Source organism: Loxodonta africana, chromosome 24 (assembly GCF_030014295.1).
Source record: "Loxodonta africana isolate mLoxAfr1 chromosome 24, mLoxAfr1.hap2, whole genome shotgun sequence".
Taxonomy (NCBI): domain Eukaryota; kingdom Metazoa; phylum Chordata; class Mammalia; order Proboscidea; family Elephantidae; genus Loxodonta; species Loxodonta africana.
The window spans coordinates 27,923,385-27,935,684 of NC_087365.1; the positions used below are offsets into that span (position 1 = coordinate 27,923,385).

General features: G+C 45.4%; 1 protein-coding gene across 1 annotated transcript in view; it reads right to left on the reverse strand.

Annotated features, from left to right (window-relative positions):
- Positions 1 to 10,650: 10,650 nt before the first annotated feature.
- TGM3 (transglutaminase 3) overlaps positions 10,651 to 12,300 on the reverse strand; it is a 31,660-nt gene continuing 30,010 nt past the window's right edge. Inside the window, exons 11-12 of the mRNA XM_003411621.3 lie at positions 11,448 to 11,581; positions 10,651 to 10,848 (exon numbers count right to left, since the gene is read on the reverse strand). Coding sequence (XP_003411669.2) covers positions 10,701 to 10,848; positions 11,448 to 11,581 — 282 coding nt within the window. The 3' untranslated portion in view covers positions 10,651 to 10,700. The remainder of the gene's footprint in view (positions 10,849 to 11,447; positions 11,582 to 12,300) is intronic.

Below are 12,300 nucleotides of genomic sequence, written 5' to 3' on the forward strand. Positions count from 1 at the left end.
TACAATCCTACTAGGTTATCCACAAACTGTGAGCTATAACTGATTAAGGTCACAGCCTTGAAAACTCTGTGGAGCACAGTTCTACTCTGCAACATGGGGTTGCCATGAGTCAGAATTGACTCAACAGCAATGGGTAACGTGCACAAGGCCACTTACTCTCCCCCTGAGTCAGCCCACTCTCTCCTTCCAGTCTTTCCTTTCATGACCGTTTTGCCAGTTTCTAACCCTCTCTACCCTCCCATCTCCCCTCCAGACAGGAGAAGCCATCACAGTCTCAAGTGTCCACCTGATACAAGTAGCTCATTCCTCATCAGCATCTCTCTCCAACCCATTGTCCAGTCCAATCCATGTTTGATGAGTTGTCTTCGGGAATGGTTCCTGTCCTGGGCCAACAGAAGGTTTGGGGACCATGACTGCCGGGATTTCTCTAGTCTCAGTCAGACCATTAAGTCTGGTCTTTTTATGAGAATTTGGGGTCTGCATCCCACTGTTCTCCTGCTCCCTCAGGGGTTCTCTGTTGTGCTCCCCGTCAGGGCAGTTATCGGTTGTGGCCGGGCACCATCTAGTTCTTCTGGTCTCAGGATGATGTAAGTCTCTGGTTTATGTGGCCCTTTCTGTCTCTTGGGCTCATAGTTATCGTGTGACCTTAGTGTTCTTCATTTTCCTTTGATCCAGGTGGGTTGAGACCAATTGATGCATCTTAGATGGCCCCTTGTTAGCATTTAAGACCCCAGACGCCATACTTCAAAGTGGGATGCGGAATGTTTTCTTAATAGAATTTATTTTACCAATTGACTTAGATGTCCCCTTAAGCCATAGTCCCCAAGCCCCCACCCTTGCTCTGCTGACCTTCAAAGCATTCAGTTTATCCCGGAAACTTCTTTGCTTTTGGTCCAGTCCAGTTGAGCTGAACTTCCCTGTATTGAGTGTTGTCCTTCCCTTCACCTAAAGTAGTTCTCATCTACTAACTAATCAGTAAATAACCCTCTCCCACCCTCCCTCCCTCCCCCCTCTGGTAGCCACAAAAGAATGTGTTCTTCTCAGTTTATACTATTTCTCAAGATCTTATAATTGTGGTCTTATACAATATTTGTCCTTTTGCCTCTAATTTCACTCAGCATAATGCCTTCCAGGTTCCTCCATGTTATGAAATGTTTCACGGATTCGTCACTGTTCTTTATTAATGCGTAGTATTCCAATTATGTGAATATACCACAATTTATTGAACCATTCATCCGTTGATGGACACCTTGGTTGCTTCCAGCTTTTTGCTGTTGTAAACAGAGCTGCAATAAACATGGGTGTGCATATATCTGTTTGTGTCAAGGCTCTTATTTCTCTAGGGTATATTCCGAGGTGCGGGATTTCTGGGTTGTACGGTAGTTCTATTTCTAACTTTTTAAGAAAACGCCAGATAGATTTCCAAAGTGCTTGCACCATTTTACATTCCCACCAGCAGTGTATAAGAGTTCCAATCTCTCCACAGCCTCTCCAACATTTATTATTTTGTGTTTTTTGGATTAATGCCAGCCTTGTTGGAGTGAGATGGAATCTCATGGTGGTTTCAATTTGCATTTCCCTAATGACTAATGATCGACAGCATTTTCTCATGTATCTGTTAGCTGCCTGAATATCTTCTTTAGTGAAGTGCGTGTTCATATCCTTTGCCCACTTTTTGATTGGGTTGTTTGTCTTTTTGTGGTTGAGTTTTAACAGAATTATATAGATTTTAGAGATCAGGCGCTGGTTGGAGATGTCATAGCTGAAAATTTTTTCCCAATCTGTAGGTGGTCTTTTTACTCTTTTGGTGAAGTCTTTAGATGAGCATAGGTGTTTGATTTTTAGGAGCCCCCAGTTACCTGGTTTCTCTTCGTTATTTATGATAATGTTTTGTATTCTGTTTATGCCTTGTGTTAGGGCTCCTAACACTGTCCCTATTTTTTCTTCCATGATCTTTATCGTTTTAGTCTTTATGTTTAGGTTTTTGATCCACTTGGAGTTAGTTCTTGTGCATGGTGTGAGGTATGGGTCCTGTTTCATTTTTTTGCAAATGGATATCCAGTCATGCCAGCACCATTTGTTAAAAGGACTATGTTTTCCCCAATTAACTGAGACTGGGCCTTTGTCAAATATCAGCTGCTCATATGTGGATGGATTTATATCTGGGTTCTCACTTCTGTTCCATTGGTCTATGTGCCTGTTGTTGTACCAGTACCAGGCTGTTTTGACTACTGTGGCTGTATAGTGTGTTCTAAAATCAGGTAGAGTGAGGCCTCCCACTTTCTTCTTCTTTTTCAATAATGCTTTACTTATCCGGGGCTTCTTTCCCTTCCATATGAAGTTGGTGATTTGTTTCTCCATCACATTAAAAAATGTCATTGGAATTTTGATCGGAAGTGCATTGTATGTATAGATGGCTTTTGGTAGAATAGACATTTTTACTATGTTAAGTCTTCCTATCCATGAGCAAGGTATGTTTTTCCACTTACGTAAGTCTCTTTTAGTTTCTTGCACTAGTACTTTGTAGTTTTCTTTGTATAGGTCTTTTAGATCTTTGGTAAGATTTATTCCTAAGTATTTTATCTTCTTGGGGGCTACTGTGAATGGTATTGATTTGGTGATTTCCTCTTCGATGTTCTTTTTGTTGATGTAGAGGAATCCAAGTGATTTTTGTATGTTTATCTTGTAACCTGAGACTCTGCCAAACTCTTCTATTAGTTTCAGTAGTTTTCTGGAGGATTCCTTAGGGTTTTCTGTGTATAAGATCATGTTATCTGCAAAAAGAGGTAATTTTACTTCTTCCTTGCCAATCCGGATGCCCTTTATTTCTTGGTCTAGCCTAATTGCTCTGGCTAGGACCTCTAGCACAATGTCGAATAAGAGCGGTGATAAGGGCATCCTTGTCTGGTTCCCGTTCTCAAGGGAAATGCTTTCAGGCTCTCTTGATTTAGGGTGATGTTGGCTGTTGGCTTTTATGCCCTTTATTATGTTGAGGAATTTTCCTTCAATTCCTATTTTGCTGAGAGTTTTTATCATGAATGGGTGTTGGACTTTGTCAGATGCCTTTTCTGCATCTATTGATAAAATCATGTGGTTTTTGTCTTTTGTTTTATTTATATGGTGGATTACATTAATGGTTTTTCTAATATTAAACCAGCCTTGCATACCTGGTATAAATCCCACTTGGACGTGGTGGATTATTCTTTTGTTGTGTTGTTGAATTCTATTGGCTAGAATTTTGTTGAGGATTTTTACAGCTATGTTCACGAGGGATATAGGTCTGTAATTTTCTTTTTTTGTGGTGTCTTTACCTGGTTTTGGTATCATACAATGAGTTAGGTAGTATTCCATCATTTTCTATGCTTTGAAATACCTTTAGTAGTAGTGATGTTAACCCTTCTCTTAAAGTTTGGTAGAACTCTGCAGTGAAGCCGTCCGGGCCAGGGCTTTTTTTTTTGGGAATTTTTTGATTACCTTTTCAATCTCTTTTTTTGTTATGGGTCTATTTAGTTGTTCTACTTCTGATTGTGTTAGTTTAGGTAGGTAGTGTTTTTCTAGGAATTCATCCATTTATTCTAGGTTTGCAAATTTGTTAGAGTACAATTTTTCATAATAATCTGATATGATTCTTTTAATTTTAGTTGGGGCTGTTGTGATGTGGCCCATCTCGTTTCTTATTCGGGTTATCTGTTTCCTGTATTTTAGTCAGCCTGGCCAATGGTTTATCGATTTTGTTAGTTTTTTCAAAGGACCAGCTTTTGGCTTTGTTAGTTCTTTCAATTGTTTTTCTGTTCTCTAATTCATTTAGTTCAGCTCTAATTTTTATTATTTGTTTTCTTCTGGTGCCTGATGGATTCTTTTGTTGCTCACTTTCTATTTGTTCAAGTTGTAGGTACAGTTCTCTGATTTTGGCTCTTTCTTCTTTATGTATGTGTGCATTTATCGATATAAATTGACCTCTGAGCACTGCTTTTGCTGTGCCCCAGAGGTTTTGATAGGAAGTGTTTTCATTCTCGTTGCATTCTATGAATTTCTTTATTCCCTCCTTAATGTCTTCTATTACCCAGTCTTTTTTGAGCAGGGTATTTTTCAGTTTCCAAGTATTTGATTTCTTTTCCCTGATTTTTCTGTTATTGATTTCCACTTTTATGGCCTTGTGGTCTGAGAAGATGCTTTGTAATATTCGATGCTTTTGATTCTGCAAAGGTTTGTTTTATGACCTAATATGTGGTCTATTCTAGAGAATGTTCCATGTGCACTAGAAAAAAAAGTATACTTTGCAGCTGCTGGGTGGAGTGTTCTGTATAAGTCTATGAGGTCAAGTTGGTTGATTGTAGCAATTAGGTCTTCTTTGTCTCTATTGAGCTTCTTACTAGAAGTCCTATCCTTCTCTGAAATTGGTGTGTTGAAGTCTCCTACTATAATTGTAGAGGTGTCTATCTCACTTTTCAGTTCTGTTAAAGTCTGTTTTATGTATCTCTCAGCCCTGTCATTCGGTGCATAAATATTTAATATGGTTATATCTTCCTGGTCTATTGTCCCTTTAATCATTATGTAGTGTCCTTCTTTATCCTTTGTGGTGGATTTAACTTTAAAATCTGTTTTGTCAGAAATTAATATTGCTACTCCTGCTCTTTTTTGCTTGTTGTTTGCTTGATATATTTTTTTCCATCCTTTGAGTTTTAGTTTGTTTGTGCCTCTAAGTCTAAGGTGGGTCTCTTGTAGGCAGCACATAGACGGATCGTGTTTCTTTATCCAGTCTGAGACTGTCTGTCTCTTTATTGGTGCATTTAGTCCATTTACATTCAGCGTCATTATAGGTAAGTATGTGTTTAGTGCTGTCATTTTGATGCCTTTTTGGGTGTGTTGTTGACAATTTCATTTTTCCACTTACTTTTTTGTGCTGAGACATTTTTCTTTGTAAATTGTGTGTTCCTCATTTTCATAGTAGTTGACTTTATGTTTGCTGAGTCGTCATGTTTTTCTTGGTTTTTATTTTGAGTTACGGAGGTGTTCTACCTTTTTGTGGTTACCTTCATATTTACCCCTATTTTTCTAAGTAAAAACCTAACTTGTATCATCCTGTATCACCTTGTTTTCCTCTCCATATGGCAGTTCTATGCCTCCTGTATTTAGTCCCTCTTTTTGATTATTGTGATCTTTTACATAATGACTGCAATGATTCCCTGTTTTGGGCATTTTTTTCTTTTTAAAATTAATCTTAATTTGTTTTTGTGATTTCCCTATTTGAGTTGATATCAGGATGTTCTGTTCAGTGACCTTGTGTTGTGCTGGTATCTGATATTATTGGTTTTCTGACCAAACAATTTCCTTTAGTAATTCTTGTAGCTTTGGTTTGGTTTTTGCAAATTCTCTAAGCTTGTGTTTATCTGTAAATGTTTTAATTTCACCTTCATATTTGAGAGAGAGTTTTGCTGGATATATGATCCTTGGCTGGCAGTTTTTCTCCTTCAGTGCTCTATATATGTCATCCCATTGCCTTCTTGACTGCATGGTTTCTGCTGAGTAGTCTGAACTTATTCTTATTGATTCTTCTTTGTAGGAGACCTTTCTTTTCTCCCTGGCTGCTTTTAAAATTTTCTCTTTATCTTTGGTTTTGGCAAGTTTGATGATAATATGTCTTGGTGATTTTCTTTTTGGATCAATCTTATATGGGGTTCGATGAGCATCTTGGATAGATATCCTTTCATCTTTCATGATGTCAGGGAAGTTTTCTGCCAACAGATCTTCAACTATTCTCTCTGTATTTTCTGTTATCCCTCCCTGTTCTGGAACTCCAATCACACGCAAGTTATTCTTCTCAATAGAGTCCCACATGATTCTTAGGGTTTCTTCATTTTTTTAAATTCTTTTATCTGATTTTTTTCAGCTATATTCGTGTCAATTCCCTTGTCCTCCAGGTCCCGCACTCTGCATTCCAATTGCTCGATTCTGCTCCTCTGACTTCCTATTGAGTTGTCTAATTCTGTGATTTTACTGTTAATCTTTTGGATTTCTGAATGCTGTCTCTCTATGGATTCTTGCAGCTTATTAATTTTTCCACTATGTTCTTGAATAATCTTTTTTATTTCTTCACCTGCTTTATCAGTGTGTTCCTTGGCTTTTTCTGTAGATTGCCTTATTTCATTTCTGAGGTCATCCCTGATGTCTTGAAGCATTCTGTAAATTAGATTTTTATATTCTGCATCTGGCAATTCCAGGATTGTATCTTCATTTGAGAAAGATTTTGATTCTTTAGTTTGGGGAGCTGTAGAAGCAATCATGGTCTGCTTCTTTATGTGGTTTGATATCGACTGCTGTCTCTGAGCCATCTATAAGATATTGTAGTGATTTATTTTTTATTTGCTCACTGAGTCTTATCTTGTTTTGTTTTCTTTCAATATATGTAGATGGGCTACTAGATTGCGCTTTCTTGATTATTGTAGCCCTTGAATCACTTATGTCCCATTACCAGCTGGTTTGGGCTGTTACCAGATAAATAAGCCTAAGAGCCCGTTCACTATTCTTGAGTAGAATCTGATTTTGGGTCATCAAGTGTGTGGTGCAGACTGTCACCTATCCACCTAGAGGAGTAGTGGTGATAGTTGTGTGCACCACATTCTAGTAGCAGCAGGGGGTCACACTCCGGGGCGGGGGGCAGGATGCAGACAGGCTTCCCCCAAGTGCCAGTGAGATAGGTGTGTCTCTTTTCCTAAAGCACTTTGGTGGGTGGGTTCTGCAGCTGTACCTTAGGCACCCAGTGCAATTACCTCTACAGATTGCTAGGTGTCACCATCCTTAGACCCCTAAGGCAGGAGGCTAGTTGTTCTGGGGGGAGCTTCAGCCCCCAGTTCCCCATTGTGGGTCAGTGAGGGCTCTGTTGAATACACAGAGATATCAGACCTGGGAAACTTGTCTTTCCAGAAATCCGCTAAAACAATTACAGTCAGATCCCTATCAGAATTGCCTTTGCATTATAATAGCCACCTTGTTCCCTGTAGGGATGAAAGCCCAAGACTGTGGCTCTCATATGCTTGGCTGGAGCTGGTTCTGTATTTTTAGGCCAGTTAGGGAAGGATTTTTGGTCTCTGGGTTTTTTGTAGCTGCTTCTCTCAGGCCAGGAGAATGGGTTAGGAAAAGACCGAAAAAAAAAAAAGAAAAACCCCAGAGCACTTCACTTTCTGGCTCAGGAAATTCCAATGTCAATGAAGCCGCCTGGGAAGGGGAGGGGAGGGATCAGACAAATAGGAGAGAGTAGCACCCAGGAATACAGACAACGTTACTTATCTTGTTTGGTGATGATTATTTTATCTGAGATTCCCAAGGGGTGTGTAGCCTGTGTGCTTTGGCTGGGTCAAGATTGCCCCCGAGGGTCAGGCCCGCGTCCTGTGCTTGTGCTGTTTCAGAAGCTGTGGTCATCTCCTCCACTCCCAGTCCAAAGCCCAGAGCCAAAGTTCCCCAGCTGGGACACCGCACTCCAGGCTCCAAAACCAGTCACTGCCTCCTGGTGACTTCTCCTGTCAGCCGCATCCCTGCGGTGCCTGCACGCACTAGCTGGGTCCCCCCGAGGTCTCTTCAGGGGGCTAAGGGTGCGTCCCATGTTTGCGCTGTCTCAGGAAGCCGTGCTCATCTCCTCTGTGCCCAGTCCAAGGCCCGGCGCCAAGGTTTTCTGACTGGCACGCTGGCTCCAGGCTCCAGGCTCCGAAAACAGTCGCAGCTTCCCCATGGTTGCTCGTTCTCTCCTTAGCTCCGTCAGTGTGCAGCCCGCTTGGACTGGCTGAGTCTCTACGGAAGTTACCCCGAAGGGCTAGGGGTTAGGGCTGTGTCCCGTGCCTGCCCTGCCTCAGCAAGCTGCAATCAGCCCGCCCCTCCACTCAGCACTAGGGAACTGCGAGGGCTCAAGGTTGTGGTGCCGGACGCTGGCTCCAGAGGCAGTTGCTGCTTCAGGACGCAGCTTTTCGCTCACCTGTCACTCAGGTCAACTCTTTAGATCTGTGTTTGATGGTCAGGGTTCATAGATTGTCATGTATGTGATCGATTAACTTGTTTTTCTGAGTCTTTGTTGCAAGAGGGATCCGAGGTAGCTTCTACCTAGTCAGCCATCTTCTCCATAGATTTTTAATGTCACACCTTTGTAGTCTCCCTTGAGGTGGAAACCCAAAGGCAGGGACTGTGTTGTTGTTGGCTTTTAATCTCTCTAGACCTGGCGCCCAGCACACAGCCTGGCACAAAGAAGGTACCAGGAAACACTTGCTGATGAGGCTGGTGCCTGAGGGAATGAATGTCTGGGGCAGGCCTCACATGAATCAGAAGAAATGAAAGCCTCTGGATTTCTTCTTTCTATTGGAAACCAGAGCAGAAGCCTGTCTATTTCACCCTGACCCTCCTCATTTGAGGCCCACTTGTGATTCAAACAGTTAAGTGCTTAGCTATCAACCAAAATGTTAGAGGTTTGAGTCTACCCAGTAAGTACCTTGGAAGAAAGGCCTGGTGATCTACTTCCAACATATCACGGCCATTGAAAACCTTATGCAGCACAGTTCTACTCTGACACACATGGGGTCGTCATGAGTTGGAGAAGAACCAAAAATCAAACCACTGGGGCAGGGTCTCTGAGGAGGAATGAAACCCTTCTTCCCAAGCCAAGTCTAGGGGCCAGGCCTCAAGACTCTACTTGGAGAGAGTGGCAAAGTTTGCAAGAAGGAGAGATGAGTCTCCCACTTGGCAGCTGGAGGCCTGCTGTGCCAGCTGTCACTTGGAGACCCAGTGCATTCAGCCACCAGAGTTGGGGCCTGGTGACAGTCCTTGGGAGAGCTTGATGTTGGGGCATATGTGGACACAGATTCCAGTGCTGGCTACTGCAGGGAGTTCTGGAGGTTGGAGGCCAGGGCTGGAGCAGCTTGAGATGGCAGAGGAAGAAGGGGATAGCAGGGGGCAGACTGCCCACCCTCTGTTCAGTGGGACAAGCGGATGTGAGCTTCATGGGCTCATTGACCCCATGAAAGGGAACTGGGCTACTGCCTTCATTCAAGTACCCCTCCTTCCAGGGCAGCTGGAAGTAGTAGGACATACTACCTTACTAGGGAGCAAGCCCTCCCTTCTTCATGTTACCCAAGTTTTTATGTCCATGGACAGCATGGCCTTGATTGCAAGGAACTTGTGGTAGTGGGGCAGTAGCTGAGGGGCATGTTGCCACATCAAGGACCACCCAGTGCAGAAAGCCTGCACTGGAACGCCAGCCACACAGAGGACATCAGAAGCCAGGTAATATAGGACACGGTGATGGAGCCCTTGTCCCTTTCCTTCTAACCCCCTCTCCCTCTCCAACTCTGAAGGATCAAGCCACAGGAGGTGAGGGGAAGGAAGACAAGGAATGGGATGTGCTCCTTTTACAAGCCTGGGTCAGGGGCTGAGAGTCAGGACATCTTCAAGCTGGTTGTGAGGCTGAGGTTTTCATGAGACAGTGAGCTCTAATTGCCAAATGGGATCAGTCAGTGCAATGACAGGAAAACTATGGGATCTGCTGGGGATTATGTTAAAGGGCCAGGAATGAGGACTCAGTAGAGCGTGTTTGGAGCACAGGAGGCTGGGGTTCAGTCAGCAGTGCTGGGGGTGGGCTGGACACACAGTCCCTCCTGGGCGGCCAGGGGACGAGCCTGCACAAGGAGGAGGAGCCCCCACACATGAGGCTGGGTCACCACTGCACAGCTTGCTCCAGAAAGGGGTCCACTAGGGACTCTGGAACCCCTTTTCACTCTGCCATCTCAGGAAGGACCCTAAAAGACAATGCATAGGCCCTACGATGCCAAGGAGTGCCCTCCTGAGGCAAAACCAGTTGAGTTGTTGAGTTGACCCTGACTCAAGTTGACCCCATGTGTGTCAGTGTAGAACTGTGCTCCATAGGGTTTTCAGTGGCTGATTTTTCAGTAGATCACCAGGCCTCAAACCTCCAACCCTTTGGTTAGCAGCCATGTGTGTTAACCCTTTGTGCCACCTAAGGACTCCCCGCCCAAGGCACCCTAGCCTGTTATTGGATAGCACATTAGAAAAATTTCCTAAATTGACTTGCAGTTTGTCTCCTTATTTTTGCACCTGGAGACACACAGAACAAGCCCACTCCCTTTGGATATTGGAACACGGAGTACAGGCCTCCCACACGTTTCCCTCCTCCAGAGCCACACATGCTAGTCTCTCTCCCACTCTACCACCTTGGGTAAAACAAGAATCAAGGAGTGGTTGTATGTGTGATCTCTCACTCTTTAATATTTATTTGAGTATAAGGATGTGAATGCCATGGTGATGACTGGCTATGCCCTCCCATCATGGTGGCCAGAGAGGAACAGGGAAGTCCCAGCTGCAGGCTGAGGGTCAGCAAACAGCCTGGACTGTCTTCTCTTGTATCTACTCAGACAGCCCTGGGTTAGGGCCTCTCCATCCTGCAGCATCGATGGGCGTGAGGGAGAAGCTGGGCTTGGGGCTCACGGAGCAGGCAGCCACAGGTGAAGTGGCCAGAAACGTGCAAAAGTGACTGAGCGATGTGCCAAGTGGACCTGCCCTATGGGGCGTGTGGGAGGAGGGTGATGTGGGCTGGAGGCAGGAGGTCCAAGTCCAGGCAGCCTTGCAGCGTGGGCCAGGAACTGACTCCACAGGCGAGCCCCCCACTCCGTGATACCCAAGTTCATATGGGGGCTGCCATCCCTTCACTCAGCCACGTCGATGGGCAATATGGACTTGATTGCAGGGAACCTGTTGCAGGAGAAGTCAGCGAGCAGCTGCTTGGTGCCACTCCGGGTGGGCAGGATCTCAAAACGGACATGGGACCGCTCCTTGGGGCGCAGGTTTGGCACGCTGGGGGGAAGGACATAAGTCAGTGTTTGTAGTAGATACTCAGACTAGGAAGAAAGGCCTGGCAATCTACTTCTGAAAATCAACTACTGAAAATCCTGTGGATCACAGTAGGCCAATCTGCAACCCATCATGGGGACAGCAAAGGACTGGACAGCATTTCATTGTGTATGGGGTCACCGTGAGTCCGAGGCTAGCTTGACAACAGCCAGCAACAACAACAATAACCACACAGACCTTGGGCTGGACGGGCCTTCTGGGGCCTCGAGTCCTACTCTGGTGGGTCCTAGACAAGGTCATCGCTCTTCCTCCCTTCGGCTGCCTTCCTGAGTCATTGTGCTCCTCCAGCCCTGTGGCCTTGAGGACCAGCTCCTAGCTCTGATGACCTGAATTTCCGTGAGTTCAAGTTTGTGAGCCCCAAACCAAAGGCGAATGTGTGTGCCAATGTGCATCTTCTGTTTCCACCAGATGCTCGAGGTCCAAGGCCCCAGAAGGGCAAAGAACCTGAGACTAGAAGCAGCTCAGTCTGCCTGGCCTGGGGGCTCCCGGAGGCACCTCTGCCCACCTCCTGTCCCCTCCTGGCAGCTCAGGCCTGGACTCACTCGATTTTGAGGTTGCCCCGCAGCAGGCCGCTCCCCTCCACCATCAGCACACAGTTCTTCACGGGTTCGTCCAGGGGGTTGGAGAACAGCATCTGCACGTTCACAGGCTTCTGCACCCGTGCCTCACCCAGCGCCTGTGGAGAAGAGGGGCTGAGAGTCAGGACACCGGCCTCTTGCCCCTGCTGACCAGTCTGCAGGAGCTGCCAGGGAGGGGCCGAAGGGAACCCCTGCTTCCAACGACGGCCCAGCCCTGCAGTGGGCTACTGAGTGTCAGGGCATTTCTTACACTGAATTTACTTGCTGTTACTTCTCTTGGGCCTCCAACTCATTGGTCTGCTTCTTCCTATAGCCTCCAATCTCCCTCCCTGGGAGGCCCTACAGGTATTGAAGGTGGTGACCACAGGCCCTTGAAACTGCTCAGACCCTGACTTAGCAGGCTTGGTGTCCTCCTTCTGTACAGGACATGGGGCTAGGTCCCCCCCATGAGGCCACTCTCTCTTATCACACCCCAGCCTACTGGTGTCCTCCTAAACTGGAGCCCTGAGGTGCCCAGTGTGCCATGTGTGGCCTGAACAGGGCTCCACAATGTACTAGCCTTGATCAGGGGCCACAGACGGTGAAGCCTGGATTTTGGGTCATAAAAGCGCCCTGGACTATTCACTCTAAAACATGGAAGCTGTTGTGCTCTGCCAAGGACTGGTTGTGACTCTGGGCAGACCTGTCATCTCTCTGGGCCTTAACTTTCTCATCTGGCAAACAGGGATAATTATCCCCATCCTGCCTTCCTCTCTGGACTAAAAGGAACCCAATGAGATCAAGGACGAGAAGAGAAGGCTTTGGAAATAGAAATTAA